General features: G+C 37.6%; 1 protein-coding gene across 11 annotated transcripts in view; it reads left to right on the forward strand.

Annotated features, from left to right (window-relative positions):
- The window catches only part of CDC42BPB (CDC42 binding protein kinase beta), a 90,717-nt gene that overhangs the window by 57,544 nt on the left and 13,739 nt on the right, over positions 1 to 19,434 (forward strand). For 5 of the 11 annotated variants that reach the window (XR_010743851.1, XM_066321744.1, XM_066321743.1 and 2 more), the window contains exons 12-27: positions 385 to 518; positions 2,216 to 2,458; positions 4,006 to 4,116; positions 4,521 to 4,765; positions 4,944 to 5,049; positions 5,556 to 5,680; positions 6,420 to 6,525; positions 8,127 to 8,275; positions 8,924 to 9,018; positions 9,106 to 9,185; positions 11,745 to 11,834; positions 12,257 to 12,346; positions 12,729 to 12,834; positions 15,242 to 15,378; positions 15,953 to 16,092; positions 17,644 to 17,725. Coding sequence is in view for 10 of the 11 variants with exons in the window: in XM_066321744.1 (XP_066177841.1) it covers positions 385 to 518; positions 2,216 to 2,458; positions 4,006 to 4,116; positions 4,521 to 4,765; positions 4,944 to 5,049; positions 5,556 to 5,680; positions 6,420 to 6,525; positions 8,127 to 8,275; positions 8,924 to 9,018; positions 9,106 to 9,185; positions 11,745 to 11,834; positions 12,257 to 12,346; positions 12,729 to 12,834; positions 15,242 to 15,378; positions 15,953 to 16,092; positions 17,644 to 17,725 (2,039 nt within the window). In the remaining variant the exon portion in view is untranslated. Of the gene's footprint in view, positions 1 to 384; positions 519 to 2,215; positions 2,459 to 4,005; positions 4,117 to 4,520; positions 4,766 to 4,943; positions 5,050 to 5,555; positions 5,681 to 6,419; positions 6,526 to 8,126; positions 8,276 to 8,923; positions 9,019 to 9,105; positions 9,186 to 10,610; positions 10,662 to 11,744; positions 11,835 to 12,256; positions 12,347 to 12,728; positions 12,835 to 15,241; positions 15,379 to 15,952; positions 16,093 to 17,643; positions 17,726 to 19,434 lie in introns of all 11 variants that reach the window. The other 6 variants (XM_066321745.1, XM_066321750.1, XM_066321749.1 and 3 more) reach the window with 3 other exon arrangements.

Consider the following 19,434-nt stretch of genomic DNA (forward strand, 5'->3'; position numbering starts at 1 on the left):
AATAGTCTTTGCCTGTCTTGCTGGATGCTCTAATGACTGTTGCCTTTTTGTTGCATAACAAAAACTATTTAGGAAACACATTACTAGAACTGGAATTGGAATATTTCAAGTTTATTTTAATATTTTCAAGGCCTAGAAGTCGTATACCTCAAAAACAAAACAAAGCCTTGTGCTAAGGCATTTTCACTTAGAGATCACAATCTTTGGGGCAGAGAAATACAGAATTATTTTCAGGTATCAATGTCCCCCTACTTTCAATAATCTAAAATGGTGGGAATAGGAAAGAAGTTGATTTTTCAAGCAAAGTGATATCAATTAGCATGAGTAATGTGGCTTGTTTTATTGGTGTTAATTAGGTTATCTTTAATATGTATTAATCTACAGATATAAGTAAACTGGAAGCACAGCTTGCGGATGCAGTGGCTTTTCGACAGGAACATGAAGACTCCATACACAAGTTGAAAGGACTAGAAAAGCAGTGCAGAGTACTGAGGCAAGAAAAGGAGGACCTTCATAAGGTACAGATCCATAGACAGATACTTTAAAAAATGGTCATGTAAAGTAGTTCTAGAACAGTTACGTTGTGATAGCAATTTTAATGTTTTAAATGCTGCTTTTTAAAACTATGCAGAGATGTTCAGGAACCTGTTTGGCAGTACAGTTCCTTTCCAAAGTATCACATGTTCTTTTTTGGAAATTGATGGGCTTCTTAAATCAGATCTGTTCTGCTAGATGAAACAAACACCTAAAGAATGGTTTTAATTAAGCTGTTTAACTATTCTTTAGCTGTTTCAGTAGAAGTCTGTGGGGAATCAAGAGAGACTTTGGAGCCTTGGGATGACTTGTGAAGGGATCAGGAACACAAGTATTGTTCTCCTTTATTCTTCCAGTTTCAGGGAATGATGAGAGAGGAAACAGACCCAGCAGATACCTGTCTGGTATCCCTGGCAGAATTATGGGTTTTTTGACCATGAGTCAGTTTACATGACACTGGGCCTACTGGTGACATTTGGGGTACACCTGTCTATTTAAGGGGAAAAGGATCTTTCCACAGAAGCTAGCAGGACTCATTGAAAGAGCCCATTTACTCTTTTTATCCCAAAAGGTTCATTATTGCTTAAGGCTGATGATGACTTTCATGTAATCACCGAATTTTTGCTGCTGTGTAAATTATCCCTTTGTTTGCTTCTTAAAATTCAGCAGTATTTCAGTTTTAAGTCAGCAGTATGATCTGTAGTAAAGTAAACAGGGATTTGCATATACTACCTACCACAATCAATAATAGTAAAAAAAGGCTCTTGTATTGGAATAACTAGTTTTGCAAAGTCTACCAGCCATATTGTTCCTGAGCATTCATACGGATCCAAAAGTAATCCATGGGCCAGAATTTCTGGGCTGTTTGTGCACTAGAAACAGTCTCTCTTCTGTCTGTTAACTACTGATATGGGTTATTTGCTAGAGTGCGTGAGTAGCAGAGAAGGTGGATCTGCTGCTTCTGGTCTGAACACCTGCTTTTTGGGAAGTCAGTCTTCCTCCAATGCTCCTACTAATGGCAGGAATTTTTAGAATTCCATTGTACAGTATACATTTCTTTTGTTGTGTCGTTCTGCTCTTTTTCTTGTTCTTTCTTCCCACTCTCAAATGATTTTATATCAAACATTCCATTTGTATTTTAATCCTGGTAATTTTTGTTGACTACTTTCTGTAAAGGAAATAGTTTTTATACTTTCAATTAAAGTATTAAGAGCTTTGCAATTTTCTTGAAGGAATCTTCCTCAGTTTTCTGAATTATCTCACATTTGCTGCAGCACCTCAATGCTGTACAATGTATTTGATGTCTCTCCTGAATCTGATGTCTGCTAAAGCATTCCTTTAAACAAGGTTGCAAATGTGCAGGTACATGGTGGTAATCTAAAATCAAATTATTTAGAAGTGAGGTGGCCTTGTGTAGTCACATTTATTAAGAAAGACTTCTGGGATACCAAACGTAGCTTTGGAGCTGCTACACTAGAAGCAGAGTAATGGCTGTCCTTGTATGTCACTGCAGCTGCTTAGCTAAACAGTTGTGTAAATTAACAATTAGAAATCTTTAGTAGTTATGTGAGGTGATCAAAACAAGCACAGGTAGGTCCAGTTTCTTTCATCTTGGAAAGAATATATGGAGTTCAAATTACTCTTTTTTAATACTACTCTTTTTTTATTTTTTTTAAACCAGCAACTTGTAGAAGCCTCAGAGAGATTAAAGATGCAGTCCAAAGAGCTAAGGGATGCCCACCAACAAAGGAAGCTGGCTGTGCAAGAGTTCTCTGAGCTCAGTGAGAGGATGGGAGACCTGCGCTCCCAAAAGCAGAAGCTGTCCCGGCAACTCCGCGACAAAGAGGAGGAGTTGGAAGTGAGCATGCAGAAAATCGATGCTCTGCGACAGGACGTCCGTAAATCAGAGAAGATGAGAAAAGAGGTAGCGTGATAAAACAACTGGCACTCGTGTTTCAGCTGCTGCTTGCCCAGTACCTGACATATGATTGCACAGAAAAATCAGGAGTGTCTTTGGGGATTTTGGTGGGATCTTTTATTTGCACTCAGACTGATTTCAATCTTGAGGAAAGTATTCTTGCTCTGTGCCCAGTTTATTAGTTCTGGTGTTTTGATTCTTGTACAGTCTTGACTCACAGTCAGCTTGTAACCTCTAAAGTTCAGTGAGTGTCTTCATATGCTCTGAGGTTGGAGTATTCTGACTTCAGTGTTTTTTTAACTGAATGCTTCTCTTCAGCTGAAGGGAGGAATAGTGATACAAAACTAAATATGTGGTTTTCCTTCCTCTGTATCGAAGTCATTGTAAGAGTATCTGTAATATCTTTAAGCAAGTTGATTTCCAGTTAATTAGTATTCTAGGCAATAGTTTTACATGAGATGAAGTGGATAGTCAGAAGAGGGCATAAGAAAAAATTACTGTGGTTAATCTGGAGTGTTTTAATCACTGAAAAATCATCATGTTTTCTGTATTCTCTGTGTGAAATGTAGAAGAGAAATTCAAGAGCTCTATAAGCATTGCTAGAAAACTTCTGGCAAATTGAAGGGTAGTCTATGAAAATATAGTAGATGATGAAGTTTCTAAGGCTTTTATCCATGATCAAGACTTGATAGTTAACTGGGAATTGATGAACTGCTGTGGCATCTCATCTCTAGAGCAGAGTGCAGCAGGCATTCAAGTGTTGTTGCTAATGCAGTTAAATACTTTCATGCGAAGCTTTAAAAATCTGTCTTTGTTCTTAAAAATTCCTCTGTACTCCCTTTCATAACAGTTGTATCAATCTTCTATTCAGAGCACAGTCTAGAAGTTCATTATCTTGTCCCACAGTTCTAAGTACAATCCTTTTAAAAACAACTTTGCTAGTTTAATTTGAACACAGAAAAACAAATCTTATCTTCCTGTCAGGATTTGAAACTGTGCTGCTATTGCGTGAATTCCAGCAGTTGCCTTAGTTGCCACTAAATCTAAATTGTCTTTCTGATAAGCTTTCTGAAGTCAAGAAATGGATGATCAAGCTTCTTTTGTTCTGTAATTGCACAGTAAGAGTATCCAGTGTTCATATTTAAAGTGTTTGTAGTAATTTGGTTCAAAGGTTGATATTTTTAAGCTGTCTTGCTTAGACACTAAGGCATGGAGCTGACCTGTAAGTGTGAGAGACTTTCTTGTTTCTCAGCTGCAGTGTCTTCCTAGTGCCATTTCTTTCTCTTTGCTGTAATAAAAGCTGTGCAGTTATCCCTGAATGGGCTTGATGTAGTTCACATCAGTACAAAGAGTCATAAAATAATAGTTCTCCACATGAGACAGATGGATGCCTGAATCACTGAAGGCAAAACAATTATCATGACATACTGAGATGGTTGTTACAGTGGTGTAACTTAAAATAGAAATAAGTAAAACTTGCTGCTAGGCCCTATGGAGGAAAGGAAATGAATGATACAGATAGTGTTATCTTGTGTTGAAATGACTCGTTACAGCTGGAAGCCCAACTTGAAGAAGTCGTAGCAGAAGCATCAAAGGAACGCAAGCTCCGTGAGCACAGCGAGGTTTTCTCCAAACAACTGGAAAATGAACTGGAAGCTCTAAAGGTTACATGGCTTTTGACAAATATTTACTCATGGCACAGAAGCTGCAATAGTTTAGCTTACTCAACTATTGATTGTGGGAGACTTAAAAACTACAGCATTACCAGAAACCTGACCTAACCCGTCCAGATTTATTTGCCTTTTTTGCTTGAAAGCCTTCAATTGCTGGATACCAATGTCTTGAAAATGCTCAGTTTGTATAAATTCTAAGCAGCTACTAAACCAATGTGATCTAAATCTGTTATCTCTGCAAGCCATGCCTGGGGACAGGCACCTTTTAAATCACTTAGTGCCCAAATAAAATTTTTGCCCAAGTTCCACCGATGGGACAATTCTGACTTCTAATAATGTTCTCAAAATATAAAGATCATAACTTCTCCCTGATGGTTTCTCCTCTTGTGCTGCAGTTGAAGCAGGGAGGCCGGGTAGCTGGTGCCACACTGGAACATCAGCAGGAGCTTTCCAAAGTTAAGTCTGAGCTGGAAAAGAAAATCTTATTTTATGAAGAGGAGTTAGTCCGACGAGAAGCATCGCATGTTTTGGAAGTAAAAAATGTGAAAAAGGAAGTACATGATTCAGAGAGCCATCAGCTTGCACTCCAGAAAGAGATCATGATATTAAAGGATAAATTGGAGAAAACAAAGCGAGAGAGGTAAGCTTTTGAGCATGCTTCCCTCTCTATGAATTTCTTCTTGTTGTGTATATGTATTGCATTGCATGGGTGCCTGTGCAGGCTGGTATTTCACCTTCTCTTTATTCCTTTTTGAAAATCCCAGTCTACAGGTTCAGCAATTTGACAGTGTGTTTCTATTTCTTGTCCTTCTCTTTAGGCACAATGAAATGGAGGAAGCAGTAGGAACAATGAAGGAGAAATATGAGCGTGAAAGATCTATGCTCTTGGAAGATAACAAAAAACTAACAACAGAAAATGAGAGGGTAATTATTTCAGGAAACATAATTCTTACTTCATTAGTCTCTGATGTTGAAGTAGTCTGCTCACTGAGAGAACAGGATCTGTAAATGTTCAGGCACTATCTGAATTTTTAAAATGTCATTTTTGCTATATGAATATTAGTGGTTTTTCTACATTATAACTTTAGCATTTTGGTACTCTGCTCTTTGGGGGATTGATTCCCACAATTAAGAGAACACCATCCTTTGCTTCTTCATGAAGGCTGCAAAGAGAGGGAATCATTGACACATACTGCCTGCCTTCCAGGAGGTTTTACAGTTAAACCTTATTCCTCTCTGACCTCTACACTTGCTTTTTTGTTTTCCTTTGTTTTAGACTATTTCGTGTGAACTAATAGTTCCACAAAAAAGAAGCCCATCCATATAGCCCAGGGTTGTCTTCTTTGTTCAGATTCTAAAGGTGTGTAGGCATGCACATATAAAGTCTGAAACTGACCTAAGTTACAAGTGAAACTAATCTCTTGTTTCAGCTCTGCTCCTTCGTGGACAAATTAACTGCACAGAACAGACAGCTGGAAGATGAACTCCAAGATCTAGCAGCAAAGAAGGAGTCTGTTGCTCACTGGGAAGCCCAGATTGCAGAAATCATTCAATGGTATATGGTGGTTAGAGATCCAGATATGGCCACTTTCAACTTTTGAAGTACTGATTGGTTTTTTGTTTTTTTAACGTGTAGCTAGGCCTTGTCTGTGTTTGAGATCAGCAAAAGCATGGTACTTCTAAATGTTACTTTGTTAAAATTGCCAGATGTCCCTGAAACAAGTACAAGGCAGAGTCCTGGTGTCAACTTTCTTCAATCTCTAAAGCGATTGTTAAGTCATCCAATTTGGAATATTTTGATAAATTCATTCCAGAAATCGGTCATTATTTAAAAGATCAACGTTAACATATAGAACCTTACTAGCTTACTAGACAAGCACTTAGACTTCCATTCTTCTCCCCTATATAATTCACTGTTTTAGCAAGGGGAGTGCAAGAATTTCACCGTGCAAAACAAAAAGGACTGGAAGGTAGACCTTACAGAAATTGAGCAAGTAATATGCAGATCATTTTCATATAACAGTGAATCTCTGCAGAACTCTTGCTGATGGCAAAAGGGAAGTTTCAGTTTCCCTAGCAACTGCCACAATCAAGAAAATCAGATAAAAGAAAAATCTAAAGCAAGCAGTCTGAGATGTATTCAGTTTTCTGTTGCTGGGAGAGTTTTCCCTGCTTTGTTCATTCCTGTTATGTCCCTAAACCCAGAGCAGATACTCTGATAATTTGGTGGTACAGTATTTGGTGCTGTTAGCCGTGAAGCTGCTAAATTACAGGTTTTTGTAATTGCACAACAGGGTAAGTGATGAGAAGGATGCTCGTGGCTATCTCCAAGCATTAGCTTCCAAGATGACAGAAGAACTAGAATCATTGAGAAGTTCCAGTCTGGGGTCACGAACACTGGTAAGGAAATAGGAAACGTTCAGGATATTCTGAGCATGTCTGAGAAGCTACAATTTTGTATCTAAAATGAATTAATCCTCTGCTCTGCTTTATAGTTTTTAGCTACTGCTTGCAAATCCAGCTGGGTAATTTGATCAGAATTTGGTAATTACAGGGCACAGTTGTTTCATACTAGTATCTGCTGTCACAGATATTAAACACTGCAGAGGAGAGAAGAAACAATAACTTAAACCATCAAAGGGGAGTACAGAAATATACTTTACCATGTTATGTGCAATTGAATAATTGCTGTTACAGTGAGGCAACAAAGTAAGTTTTCTTCTGTGAAAAAATACTATCTGGCTTATCCCAGTATGAACTAGGGACACACAGAGCATGTGGCTTTATTTACATGCAGAACAATGAGACCTTTGTGCCATAATTTTCCCATAGAGTAGTAACATGAATTCCCCAAAATTTAATACAAGAGCTTTCATAAAGGAGTATAGTTTTAAAGAGAAAAGCACCTGCATAATGAAAGGAAGAGCCATTTGCAGCTTTGGGGAGGCCACACCCCTACCAATGCCAGTCAGCAGTCTGCCATCCAGAATCCATCTGCTGCTGGTTTATGCCTATGAGAAGTTACTCACCCCTTCCAAACCTATGAATATAAGAGAAAAAGAGAAAGTTTTATTTCTGTGAGCTGACATTTGTCTGCATCATCAGACAATTATAATATTGAGAGGTTTAACGGGAAGAAAGATTGGATCAAATGCAGTTTGCATTTTTATCTTAGCTACTGTCAGAATAAAGAACTCTCTCCTTTATATTATAACTGGTTTTGTAACTTCTACAGAACCTGCTCTAAGGCAGTTACTTCTCAACATAAAAAGTGCTTCTCAATTTTCATGACTCTTATTTGCAAGTTCATCTATGACTAGAGAGGTATTCTTTAGGGAAAATCAGAAATGTAGTCCACACTGAAAAATGCCTGGAAAAGCTCAGAATATTAGCTTTTGGGGTAGTATGGAGGAATTTCATGGTATGTGCTGAAGTATAGCATGCATGTATGTAGCAGATGTTATATGTATAGTAGCATATATACTATATGCTACTTAGCCAGCATAAGACTTGCTTAGGCAAATGTTCCAGGTATCTTGAGTGTCTCAAGACCCAGATTCTTTCTTCCTTTTTTTCTTCTCATGGTTTTGCTACTCTTGGTATGTTTTATGTTAGTATGTTTCACATTAAATGTTGACATTTATCTCATCTTTGAAAGTCCATTATATCACTGTGCAAGTTCTACACTCAGTTCTAGATTGGGCAGTGGAAACTAGTCATTTCCAGTGGGTTCTGTCTGTTTGACTTCCATGCTTAGTGATCCATCACTTTGATTTCCAGCATATTGTGTTAATGGTGTAACCAATATTAAAATTGCTCATTACTTAAATTTTGTGTAATGAAGACTGACTCCTGACTAATTTTCATACAGCAGGTATGCTGTCCATAGCTGATTAAAAGAGCATTCTCTAAACCAGTGTGAAAGCTAATTTATGTTTTTGGACAAGAACAGAAGTATCCTTGGGCTATTGATAGTAATATTCAGTAACTTATTGCAACAGGATCCACTTTGGAAAGTGCGACGCAGTCAGAAGTTGGATATGTCAGCAAGGCTGGAATTACAGTCAGCCCTTGATGCAGAAATTCGTGCCAAACAACTAGTTCAAGAAGAGCTACGGAAAGTTAAAGATGCAAACATAGCTTTGGAAAGGTAATGAGGGTTTTGGTTCTGTTTGGGGATTAATGTGCTGATTTAACTGCTGATTGGAAGAGCAGCAACTTTCTTAAAATGGCCCCTTGTGCCTAGGATATTGGACTCTGTTCAGAAGGATCCCATTCTACAGATTACACATTTCATAGTCAAATGAGAACTGTAAAAATTTCTTCAAGTAAACACTTCACTGCTATAGTAAGTTATAAATCTTGGGTATCTGAGAGAAAAACGTGTAAGAGCAAATTCAAAGCAAATTCACTATCATTTCTTCGACTACTGGACAGTTAGACATGTTCTTGGAAATTTGAAGTCAAAGTACTATTAAAATAATTTTGTTTGGCAGATACCTGCAGTGATAGCGGAAGACTTAAATACAGTTTTAACTATCTAGTCAAATAATGAGGTGTCTGTTCAGGGGAAAAGTTAAATTAATCATCCTTAAAAAAAAAAAAAAAACTCACTTAAACTCCAATGCCCCTCAAAAAAATCCAAAACGATCCCCCCAAAAAACCCAAACAAACAAACAAAAAGACTTTTTCCGAAAGTCTGAGATGTAGGACCAGGAATGAACAACCTTGTGTACTGTTATTCCTGCCTTTGAGACATTTCATATTACATTTTGGTCATTTTTTTTTTTTATTTTAGTAAATTAAAGGAATCAGAAGCAAAAAATAGAGAACTGTTTGAAGAAGTGGAAGGTTTGAAGAAAAAAATAGAAGAAAAATACAGAACAGATTCAGGTAATTAAATTTACTGTGTTCTAATATAGTTCTAACACAACCTGTGATGTTGCCTTTTAGCTAAGCCTGTTCTCCTTTTGGTTTTAGGTCTCAAACTTCCAGACTTTCAAGATTCCATTTTTGACTATTTCAACACCTCTCCTCTTGCACGTGATTTGACTTTCAGAGTGAGTTACTACATAAATAACTACAAAAATTAGATAATCAAATTATATTTTTATTATGTAATAGTAATTCTTAGGCACAGTATGGCAGATTTGTATCTTGCATATTAGCCAAGTCAGCATGGCACAGAATTGGATGCCCAGTAGATGTCAGATTGCTTGACATTTTGTAGAGAGGCTGGCACCTCTGGGAAATATTCCCAGAAGTTCACTTTAATTATTTCCCATTCTAGATTCTTTGTTTAGGTTAATCTCAAACATTTGCTAAATGAAATATATTCAGGGTTTTTTGGAAATACTGGCACACCCTGTTACAAATAAGGAATTAAATGCTTTGCAGTTGGAAGATGCTGATTATTACAAGGAAAAGTGTTCACACAGTTCAAGGAGTGCTTAAACAGATACGTAAAATTGTTGGCTCCAGATCTTAATGGAGTGCTTAGAGGAGAAGGAGCTGGGAAGAAAATCAGAGGACCACAGATGTTGGTATAATAAGTTTATTGTGACACACCCTGTGATCCTTAGAAAACTGATAATACAAATCACAGCTCCAAGTAGGCGTTTCACTTTAAATGATTTGTGCATTCCCTGAGGAAGCAGCTGTTAAATGCAACATTGAATCACATTTCCTTACTTTATGAACTCTTGATCCTTGAAGATATTTCTGGGGTTTTTTAAATTTTTGTTTTGCAAAGCAAGGGGAGTTTAGGATAAAACCAAGAGCTTGAACTGTAACCAATAATCTGTTTATGAAGTGGAGTTAAAGGGGCTCAGGTTAAAACCTCATCAGTCTGGTTAGATTTTCTATCTGAGATGTGTCCTCTCTCTTTTTTATTTTTCTATTTTTTTAATTGTTGCAGTTGCTATAAGCAAGCCTATGGATGTGCTGTGATATTTTCATACAGTTTGTGTATTTGCTCTTCCCAGTCACAAAATGTCTCTGCTGCCTTTCTGTTGAGGCAGGAAGATGTGCTCTATGGGTGACAAGGAAGGAAGGGAGAGAAGCATGACATGTGCTACTTTCTCAATACAAGTTTTTATCTACTGACCTTACTATTTTAAAAGATTGCTTTGAAAAGTACCAGATAGATGTAAAACAGTAACATGTAAAATATCAAGCCCATAAGTAAATACGGTTCCATTCTATGGATCCTGAAATAAATACATATTCTCTATGGAAATGCAGGTGCATTTTCTGATGGATTACATTAAAATTGCTGATACTCTACTTAATAACTTACATGAACTTTTTTTTTCTCCACATATACTTATAAAAATATTTTGTATCATCTGGGGTTAATTTAGTTTGAATGAGTATCATTTGGCCATACAAAATATTTTATATAGCTAGTCAACTAATATTCTATCTGAAGTTTTCCTGTGGGTGATAAGCGATCGTTTTTATCCCTCATATCTGTTACAACAAAGGATTCTGTTTCCTCTTCGTCTACATCTTCTCTGCTAGCCTTTTGGGAAGAAGTAAGTTTTTGCTAGTAGTTTTGTGTCCTTATTTTGTTGTGACCTGTCTTAGTAAGAATGGCCCTCTAAAACTAGATACTTTGCTTCCTTAATTTCTCTGTAACTTAATCCACTAAACCTCTTCGAGGCTTACTGTTTAATAGTTTGACTATCTATATAGCTAAAGCTGAATCACGCAGCATTTTGAAATTGTTCATATTACATAATGATGCAATTTGATCTTAAATGGCCCAGCCCTTCCAATCAATTTGGAATTAAACAAAAACAAGTATCTGAACAAATTTCTTTAGCTAACTGAACTTGAGATGTCTTCCTGTCTGAACTGGCTGGGAAGTGAGTGATTCATTACTTGTTGCCTTTAGTGCTAATTACATCATTGATGTGAAGTCTAATCTCATGTTTGTTAATCACAGTTTTCATGATGTCCTGAGAGTACAGTAATACAGAATCCTACTTCCACACCCAGCTGCTTTAGCTCTGGAATTGTAGCATACTTCCCCCTTGTGCTGGCAATTAGTAGTTGCTAATTTAAGTGTGAAATTAATAGATGGCTTGTAATGGATGCTAGCTTTAAATGTTAGTGAAATATAAACACTGATTAAGTAGACATGATTCTTTTGATGACGGAGGCCAATCATTCTTAAACAACGTTTTTAAAGATGAAGTACTACTACTTTAAGATTTTTTTTTTTCTTGTAGCAGACTTGCTGGCTTCTGTGTGCAAGAAAAATCCTAGTGTAGTAAGCTACCATGAGAAGTCAGCTATTTCAGGGATGAGTAGCCAAGCTACTCAAACATCATTCCATACCTGCAAGCAAGAGATTAGACGCAGCCTTGCTGCAAGAATACAACTGTTAGAGCATTTATGCTGCCTACTTTGAGATTTTGCATTTCAGTACTTCCAGCTTTTCCATCAGGTGTCAGGGTTTGTTTTGAGGAAAGATCTTCCTTCAGAGTGGATGTTAAATGTATGTGTACTTCATACAGAAATCGGCACTGGGTCTTGTTTCCATTCTGTTGACATGAGGACACTTCATCAGATACGCGGTATCTAATATAACATGTTTGCTGTCACTTTTGCAGACCAGCTCTATTAGTGAGCAGGAAATGCAGGGTCCCAAGTCAGAAGTTTCACCATCTACTTCAGTTGTAACTGCAGAGCAACAACAAGAAGTAAGAGATGCATTATTTTACCCTGAAGAGTAATTCACCAGAAAGTCTCTGTCTTGTTCACGATAAATACATACTGCAGCATTCATAATGAAGAAGCAGAATTGAATGCTGAGTATTTGCAATGTCTCAGTGTTAATTGCACCCGCTTTGAGGACAGTTGCAAATGAAACCTTTTCACTGGCTCTGTGTATGTTGATGTACCTCATTTTCATGTTTTCTGTATTGCTGCTTGTTTGTTAGTGTGCAGGCTTTCCTGTGAGTGCTTTAAAACACAATCTGTTTCTATTAAATCAGAATGGCAATGTTTATAATGATTAAATTTTTGATAATTTGCAAAAAAAAAAGGAAAAAAATCAGAACAATAAGCTTTGCCGCCCCAATCTTGAAACAAATTCTTGAAGCCTTATTTTGCTCAATTACAGTTTCTTGTGATTCAGGAACCAATTCGGCTTCAGAGGATGCCTGCTGCTCCTTCCCCCACCATTCAGTCCATTTCTCTAGCTGTACCAAAGGTAGGGGGACTGTGCTAACCTTATTCTAAAGAACAAAGGAAAAAAAATATCGTTTATAAATTAGCCCTCTGTGTTTTCTTGTCCTGTTTGGGTTTGTCGTGTGTGTTTTTGTTAGGTCTGTGTTTTTAATCAAATGTTTCCACATGCATATCACTGGGTTTTGTTTTGTTGGAAGGGATGACAAAACATGGTTGTAGTTTTGGGTTTGAGTGTCTTTTGGAGTTGGAAATAAAACTGTTACTGTTGTCTTGCAGCAGCTGCTACCAGATGCACAGGCTTCATAATGTACACACTGATATTACTGGAGGGTGGTAGAGGGAGGTGCTTGCATTATTTAAGTCCAGAAAATGAAGTTATTTTTTATCCTGAATGTATCTTTCAGCCTAAAGCTCACCAGCTCAATATCAAGTCCTTCACAAGCCCCACTCAGTGTAGTCATTGCACCTCTCTTATGGTGGGATTAGTTCGACAAGGTTATGCCTGTGACGGTGAGTTGGTGAAACTTTTTGTAAATTTTCAGCAAGTCCCTCAAAAAAGCATCCAAATGTATTTTAAGACAAGCATTTCTTTGGGGAGGGAATGGAAGAAAAGGCTGGCTGCCAATGGATTTTTTCCCTTTCTATTGTATCACAGCATATTCCTGAAATCTCTTTAGAAGAATGATGTCTGATGAAATATGGTTTCCTCTCATATTGTTAATTATTTCTACTACCATTAGTGCTTTTATAGTACAAGGGAGGGGGTAGGAAAGATAGAACTCGTTTCTTTTGTTGTACTAGAGAAAACTGCAGAAATGGTCTGGTGACATGAATCTGGTTATATCTATTTTATGCTATTCTGGTCATAAAGCCCATATGTTGGGAGGACTGTTTGCTCAATTATTTGGCCTGTAGCCTGTCTTGGTGTCCATTAGTTTTATTTAAAGTGCTTTCTCTGATGCATGTATCACCACTGAATTCCATGTTCCATTATATGGAGGTATTTTCATTTGAAAATACTTACTGTATATTGATTAGACACATGAACTCTGTTAAATTAGGCCACAAATCCATGTAGTATATTATATACTACAGTATAAATAACTTTATTTCTGTGCCCAGCTTAGTTCTTGCTAGTGGCAGCCTCTCCATTGACACCCTCAGTATCACATGTAGATTGCCTCATCTGCCCTTCAGGGCTTTTTTCCTGGCAGATCTTCTGGTGGCAGTTCTTCCCCAGGAGGACCTATCACTCTGCCAGCACTTGCCCTGGGGCTACCTTTTGCCTCCTGTTACTGACAGTTCTCAGCTCTTGTTTTGCATCTCTTCTTGCAAGCTTGAAACTGTCTTTTTTCTTTGGTGTAGCTATCGGCCTCACTCTTCTTTTGTCTTGTGTATTTTGATTAAGCTCTGCATTATTACTTTTCAGTTTTGCCTAATCTACAGCAGTCCTTGATTGCTACGGAAAAAGCTAAAATCACATTGATATAAAAATAGAGATGACTCCAATAGAAAAAAATTTTCCCAAACATTCCCCTCTCAATCACTTGAATTTCCCAATTCCTCCTTTCTAATCTTGGAGACTTTGGTAAAATACAACTACACTTATAGAGGACTGGAATTGACTCTGTTCTGTGGATTTTCCCTCTTCTGTAATTGGTGTACGTTGATATCCACAGTCCCATGTAACAAATAATCATGATGCCTGCTCAGAGAGTTGAATTTATTACCTGGTCTTGGAGAGGATCTACAGTACTTTGTGTGTATGACTTTTTGGTAACCTCTGCCCTCCTGGGAAACAGACAGTAGCTCAAAGAACAAGCCAGACAACCTGCTCTGGGCTGCCCTCTCTGCTGTCTCTTCCGTCAGGCAGCACGAGGAAGAGGTTTGTTGTCCTGTCTGTGGCTGTAGCCGAAGCAGGCTCTTTCCAGGTTTTTTGGAATCCTTTGACGCTTCATAAGTACAGAAGGAGATGTACCTAGGATATCTGCCAGATTCCCACTTCTGAGAATATGGTTAGGAGGAAACACAGGACAGATCAGAGTGTCATGCCCCTCTCTTCCTGCCTTCCCAAGCCTACTGGTAAAAACAGGGTAACTGGGACAAACAAAGCAAAATTTCTGTGGAAGGATCTGGCCCCTAAGTTATGGGTCTGATGCCTCGATATAACACATTAACTCATTCCATAGTTCTTGTAGTCTGTCTCATGTGAAGTGGTATGCATTATGAGATTTTTTTGTGTACTGCTTCTGTGTGAAGTGCTCTATAGACAAGACCTAGAGACCTCTGTCGCTTGCTGGTGCAGCACAAAGTGGTGCAAATGGTAAGGAAGCATGCAATGCTGGTTTGCTCATTATATGAACTTACTTGAACTCTGGGCAGTAGATATATATATGGCTCTTTCATTGCAGTATTGCAGTCCTTGTCCCTGGTTTCTACTTTTTTTATGCTTTATTTATATCTATATATTTTGTTTAATAGTTTAACCCTTCCTAATTTTTTGATCAATTTAGTTTTGCTTTGTCTTTGCAGTGTTCTTGCATACATGGATGAAATTAAACACCTATTAGCAATACCCTGTAATTTTTATTGCTCCTTTATTAATACTCTTTCTCTTCTGTGACTGGGTTAGTTGGTGCTTAACACCAGCAAGGCTGCCCAACTCGTTTTCCTTGAAATGTGGACTCAGTTCCTGCTCTTTATGAGTGTAATAGGCTAAAAAGAGGAAATAAAAGCACTTTGGAGAGTCTCATACAATATCTAGGTGTGTTCACTCCTTCAGCATAGTGAGCTATTGCAGTATTTGACTCCCAGTTTCAGTGTGATTCATTAATTTGCTGAGTGTAGACTATGCTAATCACCTGTTATGATTGACTCATACACATATTTCACTGTGAATTTTCTCTTTTGTACTTAGTGTGTTCATTTGCATGCCATGTTTCCTGCAAGGATAGTGCACCTCAGGTCTGCCCTATACCCCCTGAACAAGCCAAAAGGCCTCTTGGAGTAGATGTGCAAAGAGGAATAGGAACAGCCTACAAAGGTTATGTCAAGGTAACAATCTTTTCTTCTTGGACAAGAGAAGAATACTTAACTTCACTTACAGCTCTGCAGCTTGGAACCTCTAAGTATGTTTAGACACATCTCCTAAATAGTGCTAAAGCCTTAAGGCTTTGTGTGCCATCTCTGTAACTTATTTAACCTTCATTGCTTTAGATGTGGGAGAAACACTTGGTTTTACTGCAAGAGCTGAAGGTCAGTAGATTAATAGCTACAATGTTCATAAGCAGCAGGGGGGGAAAAGAGAATGATTTAAGAAAGAATTTCTGTCATTTTTTATGTAAAGATAATATAAAAGGTAAGCTGTCCTACCATTCTGGCAGTGGTGGAATATCCAAGCCTAATATATACAAGTCTCAATATATTTTTTAACCTGTAACAAGGAATGGTTGAACTTAAAACAGGAAAAATGATTGCTTGATTACATGACATTTTTCATCCTGTTTTGAAGGATAAGTAGAACACGCTCGAACTCCATTGATCCAAGTATAAGCTTTTTAAAATATCCTGCTTTCTGTGTCTTCTACATGTGCTTATGCATAGTAAGCAATTAATTATTTACCTGCAGGTCCCAAAGCCTACAGGAGTTAAGAAAGGGTGGCAGAGGGCTTATGCAGTTGTCTGTGACTGTAAACTGTTCTTATATGATGTGCCTGAAGGAAAATCCACCCAGCCTGGAGTTGTGGCAAGTCAAGTCTTGGATCTCAGGTTTGTATTGTTATGGCAGAATAGAAATCCTCTCTACTCTTTTCTTAACTGGAGTGTTTATTCCTAGTACACAAGAAATTATAAGATTTTGAGAGCTCTGGCCCAAGAAGATTTGTGTATTCTGTACATAAACTGCAGCTGAGTTTAAGCTGATGAAGTTGGCTCAACAAGAAATTACTTAAGTGACTTTGCAGTCATTCACTCTGCAATCACTAGTATTTACAGCATTAGCATTCTTCCTAGAATTCCACCTGTGAAAGCAAGTGTATGTTGGTAGATTGCTTTTCCAGTGCACTCTGACCTCAACACTGAATCACACATCATCCCATAGCCACTAAGTTCAGGAATGTAAGAAAAATTGAAGTAGTCTGCAGAAAAGCACCATCTGATTTACACTGCAGATGGCTCTGACCCTGCCTTTTAACAGAAGTTATAACTTCATGGGGAACCATCTGAACCAGTGAACACAGTCTACGAAATATCTGAGACTTAACGTTGATCAGAGTAACCAAGGAAGATTTTTAATTTCAATTTATGGAAATATCAAGCAAGTGTAATACGTTTTAATGTTACAGCACCTCTGTACCTGTGTTGAATATAAAGTTTGCATTCACAAGCAGCTTGATTTATATTTTTTCCAGACAGTAGTACTGTGAGGTTGCACCAGTACCGCTGTGCTGTTCTCACACTCACTGGGAACTGTCAGTGTCAGCTCCCTGACATGTTGGCAGCAGGAGCAGGAACGTGGAAGTATTGCAAATAGCAGCATTCACATCAGTACATAGCTGGAAGCAACTCAGCCAGATACCATATACCAATTGTCCCATGCTTTGTCTGCTTATTGTCGCTGCCTCTTTGAGGCTGTCATCTGAGGATTCTTAGATATTTTTAATAGATGTTAACCACCACAGCTATGAATTCTAGCACAGGCAAGTTTCAGACATCAGTGTCATCTTTGCACCAAAATTGGCAATTATGGTGATCAACTTAGTCAAATTCAGTTTAAAAAGGCTAGTGTAGACAAGCCCTCTGGGGTGGAGCACTCTGAAATGCAAAACTTGTTCTGATGTCTGTTTATTTTACTGTAATAGAGAATAAAATCTAGCTGTTTTGAAAACCCTTATTTGAAACCCACAAACTATAATTACGTTGCCAAGAGCTTTTTATGTGATTTTTCTTTTTTTCCAAAGGCCCCTCTCTTGCTACACATTGAGGTATGAATTATTAATTTCTAATGTGTCTGCTGGGCTGGAAGAGCAATATTTTTGCTTCTAATTGTAGAATAGGTGTGCTTGGGACACCAAAGCTACACAAAGCCACCCCACTTAACTTCAGGTGGACTGAGATATATGGACCAGATGCTATAGAGACATAACTGAGGCTTGTGAGTTGTTTGGGTCAAGGATGGTTAGAGCGTAACAAAGCAGTTGTGACCTCTGTGCGGTGTTAGGAGATTGCAGCCTATTGAAACAGTGGTGATATCAATTAGATTTTGCTGAATAATCCAACTGTGTGCTTGTATGTGATGCTCTTGTTCTCTTTCCTCACTAGAGATGAAGATTTTTGTGTGAGTTCTGTCCTAGCATCAGATGTAATACACGCAACTCGGAAAGACATCCCTTGTATATTCAGGGTATGGCTCCCAACTGACTCTTACAGAACTACCAGTTAAATACCAGTGTTTTGTTGTGATAATGGCATATGCTGTCCATATCTAATGTTAATTAAGTTGTGTAGAAGTGTAAGAATTTACAAGGGCTGCTGGCATTTGTAAAAGAACAATATGGTGCTCTTCATATAACTAAGCTGTAAAGAGCAAAGTTCTCCTTCTTTAGCTGCTTTCTTGTATATAAAGTTTGGTGCTTTTTTTATTTTACTGATTATAATTCAGTATGTTTTCTCTCTTTTTCCATTGGTATTACCAAATTCTGTTTTTTCTTTCTTAGCTTTGGACTCTTGCTTTAGGAACCAGTGATGTAACAGAATATTTTGAAAACTGATCTAGTTTCCTTAATTTCATGTTTAAGTATTGTAGGAAAAAAAATAAAATAAGAGAAAATAATTAGCTGAGCTATAATATCCCCTTTAGTGTATGTTCTATCTGAATGCTGTATTTAGTTTTTAACAACAGGAACTTAATTTTTACGTTTTGTGTGAATCATATTTAGTCTGGAATTCTAAAATTTAGAAAGGAATACATTAGTAGCCAGTATCTATAGTCCCTTACATTTGAATGCAGAAACTCACTGTTTTCAGCATGCCTGATCTTCATCCATTTAGAATCAAGTCAGGAAAGCACAGAAAGGAAAGAGCTGTCAGTCAGTTGCAGTCCCTGTCATTTGGTCCTTCAGGATTTTACTTGGGAATTGTTTTTGCTGCTTGTCTGCCTCTGTGTCTCTGCTTTTCTGTAAAAATATTTTCTGCCGTGAATTTTCATACTTTAGTTTACTACTACCTTTACCTTAAGTTTCATCTTGTTTGTATTTTGGGTTCTGAGTGTTTTAGCTCCTATCTGCCTGCTCTCTTCTTAAATTCGCAAACATGGAATACTGTAGGAAAGGTCTTCCAAGGTGAGAAGATATAGTGTGCAAAATGATAGTTCATTCATTTAAGAACAAAGCATCCATACAGTTCAACCTGTGCTTCTCTAATTTCTTGCTTCTCTAATTTCTGCCTGCAGTTTTTAACTGAAAGGGTATCTATAGAATAAAAATAATTTTTGTCAAATATCACTTTGTAAAAATGCTTGTGTGGACAGACATGATCAAATATCTCCATGGTTTGATCAGCTTGGAAGCTGATATGTGAATATCTCCATTTAGGTAGGGGACCAGAGAAGCTGCTGAATTACACCTCTTTTTCTTGGTTCTGTGTCCTCCTCCAAAAGCAGGAATTGCTAAAACTGGAAACAACTAAACCTGTTTGGCAGAGTCTCTTCTCATTTTCATTTTATTCTAGATCTGCATCTTGCTAACACAGGTCACATAGAGTAGCTTGTACAGAACAGTTTATAGTGTTAATTCACATCATCTGTATAAAATTGTGGTCCTTCTTTTGTATGTGTCATTGCACACAACACATGGTGATATTGTTGGCCTACAAAAGACAGATTTTAATTTCTTCTACCAGCAGAAAATAATACCAGAATGCTGCCAAACACTAAAATGTTCCCACCTCTGATCCCCCATGATTTCAAGAACAGTAAGAATTTGTCTCAGATTCAAACATTTCTCCTTGGTAGCCAGTTTTTGAAGCTGGATATTAGGTCATGCTGACATTCAGACACCTCAGTCTTAAGTGCTGCCATTGGTACACATTTTTAGTAATAGTCCAAGAGTTGGT

The sequence above is a fragment of the Sylvia atricapilla genome, chromosome 6 (genome assembly GCF_009819655.1).
Source record: "Sylvia atricapilla isolate bSylAtr1 chromosome 6, bSylAtr1.pri, whole genome shotgun sequence".
NCBI lineage: Eukaryota > Metazoa > Chordata > Aves > Passeriformes > Sylviidae > Sylvia > Sylvia atricapilla.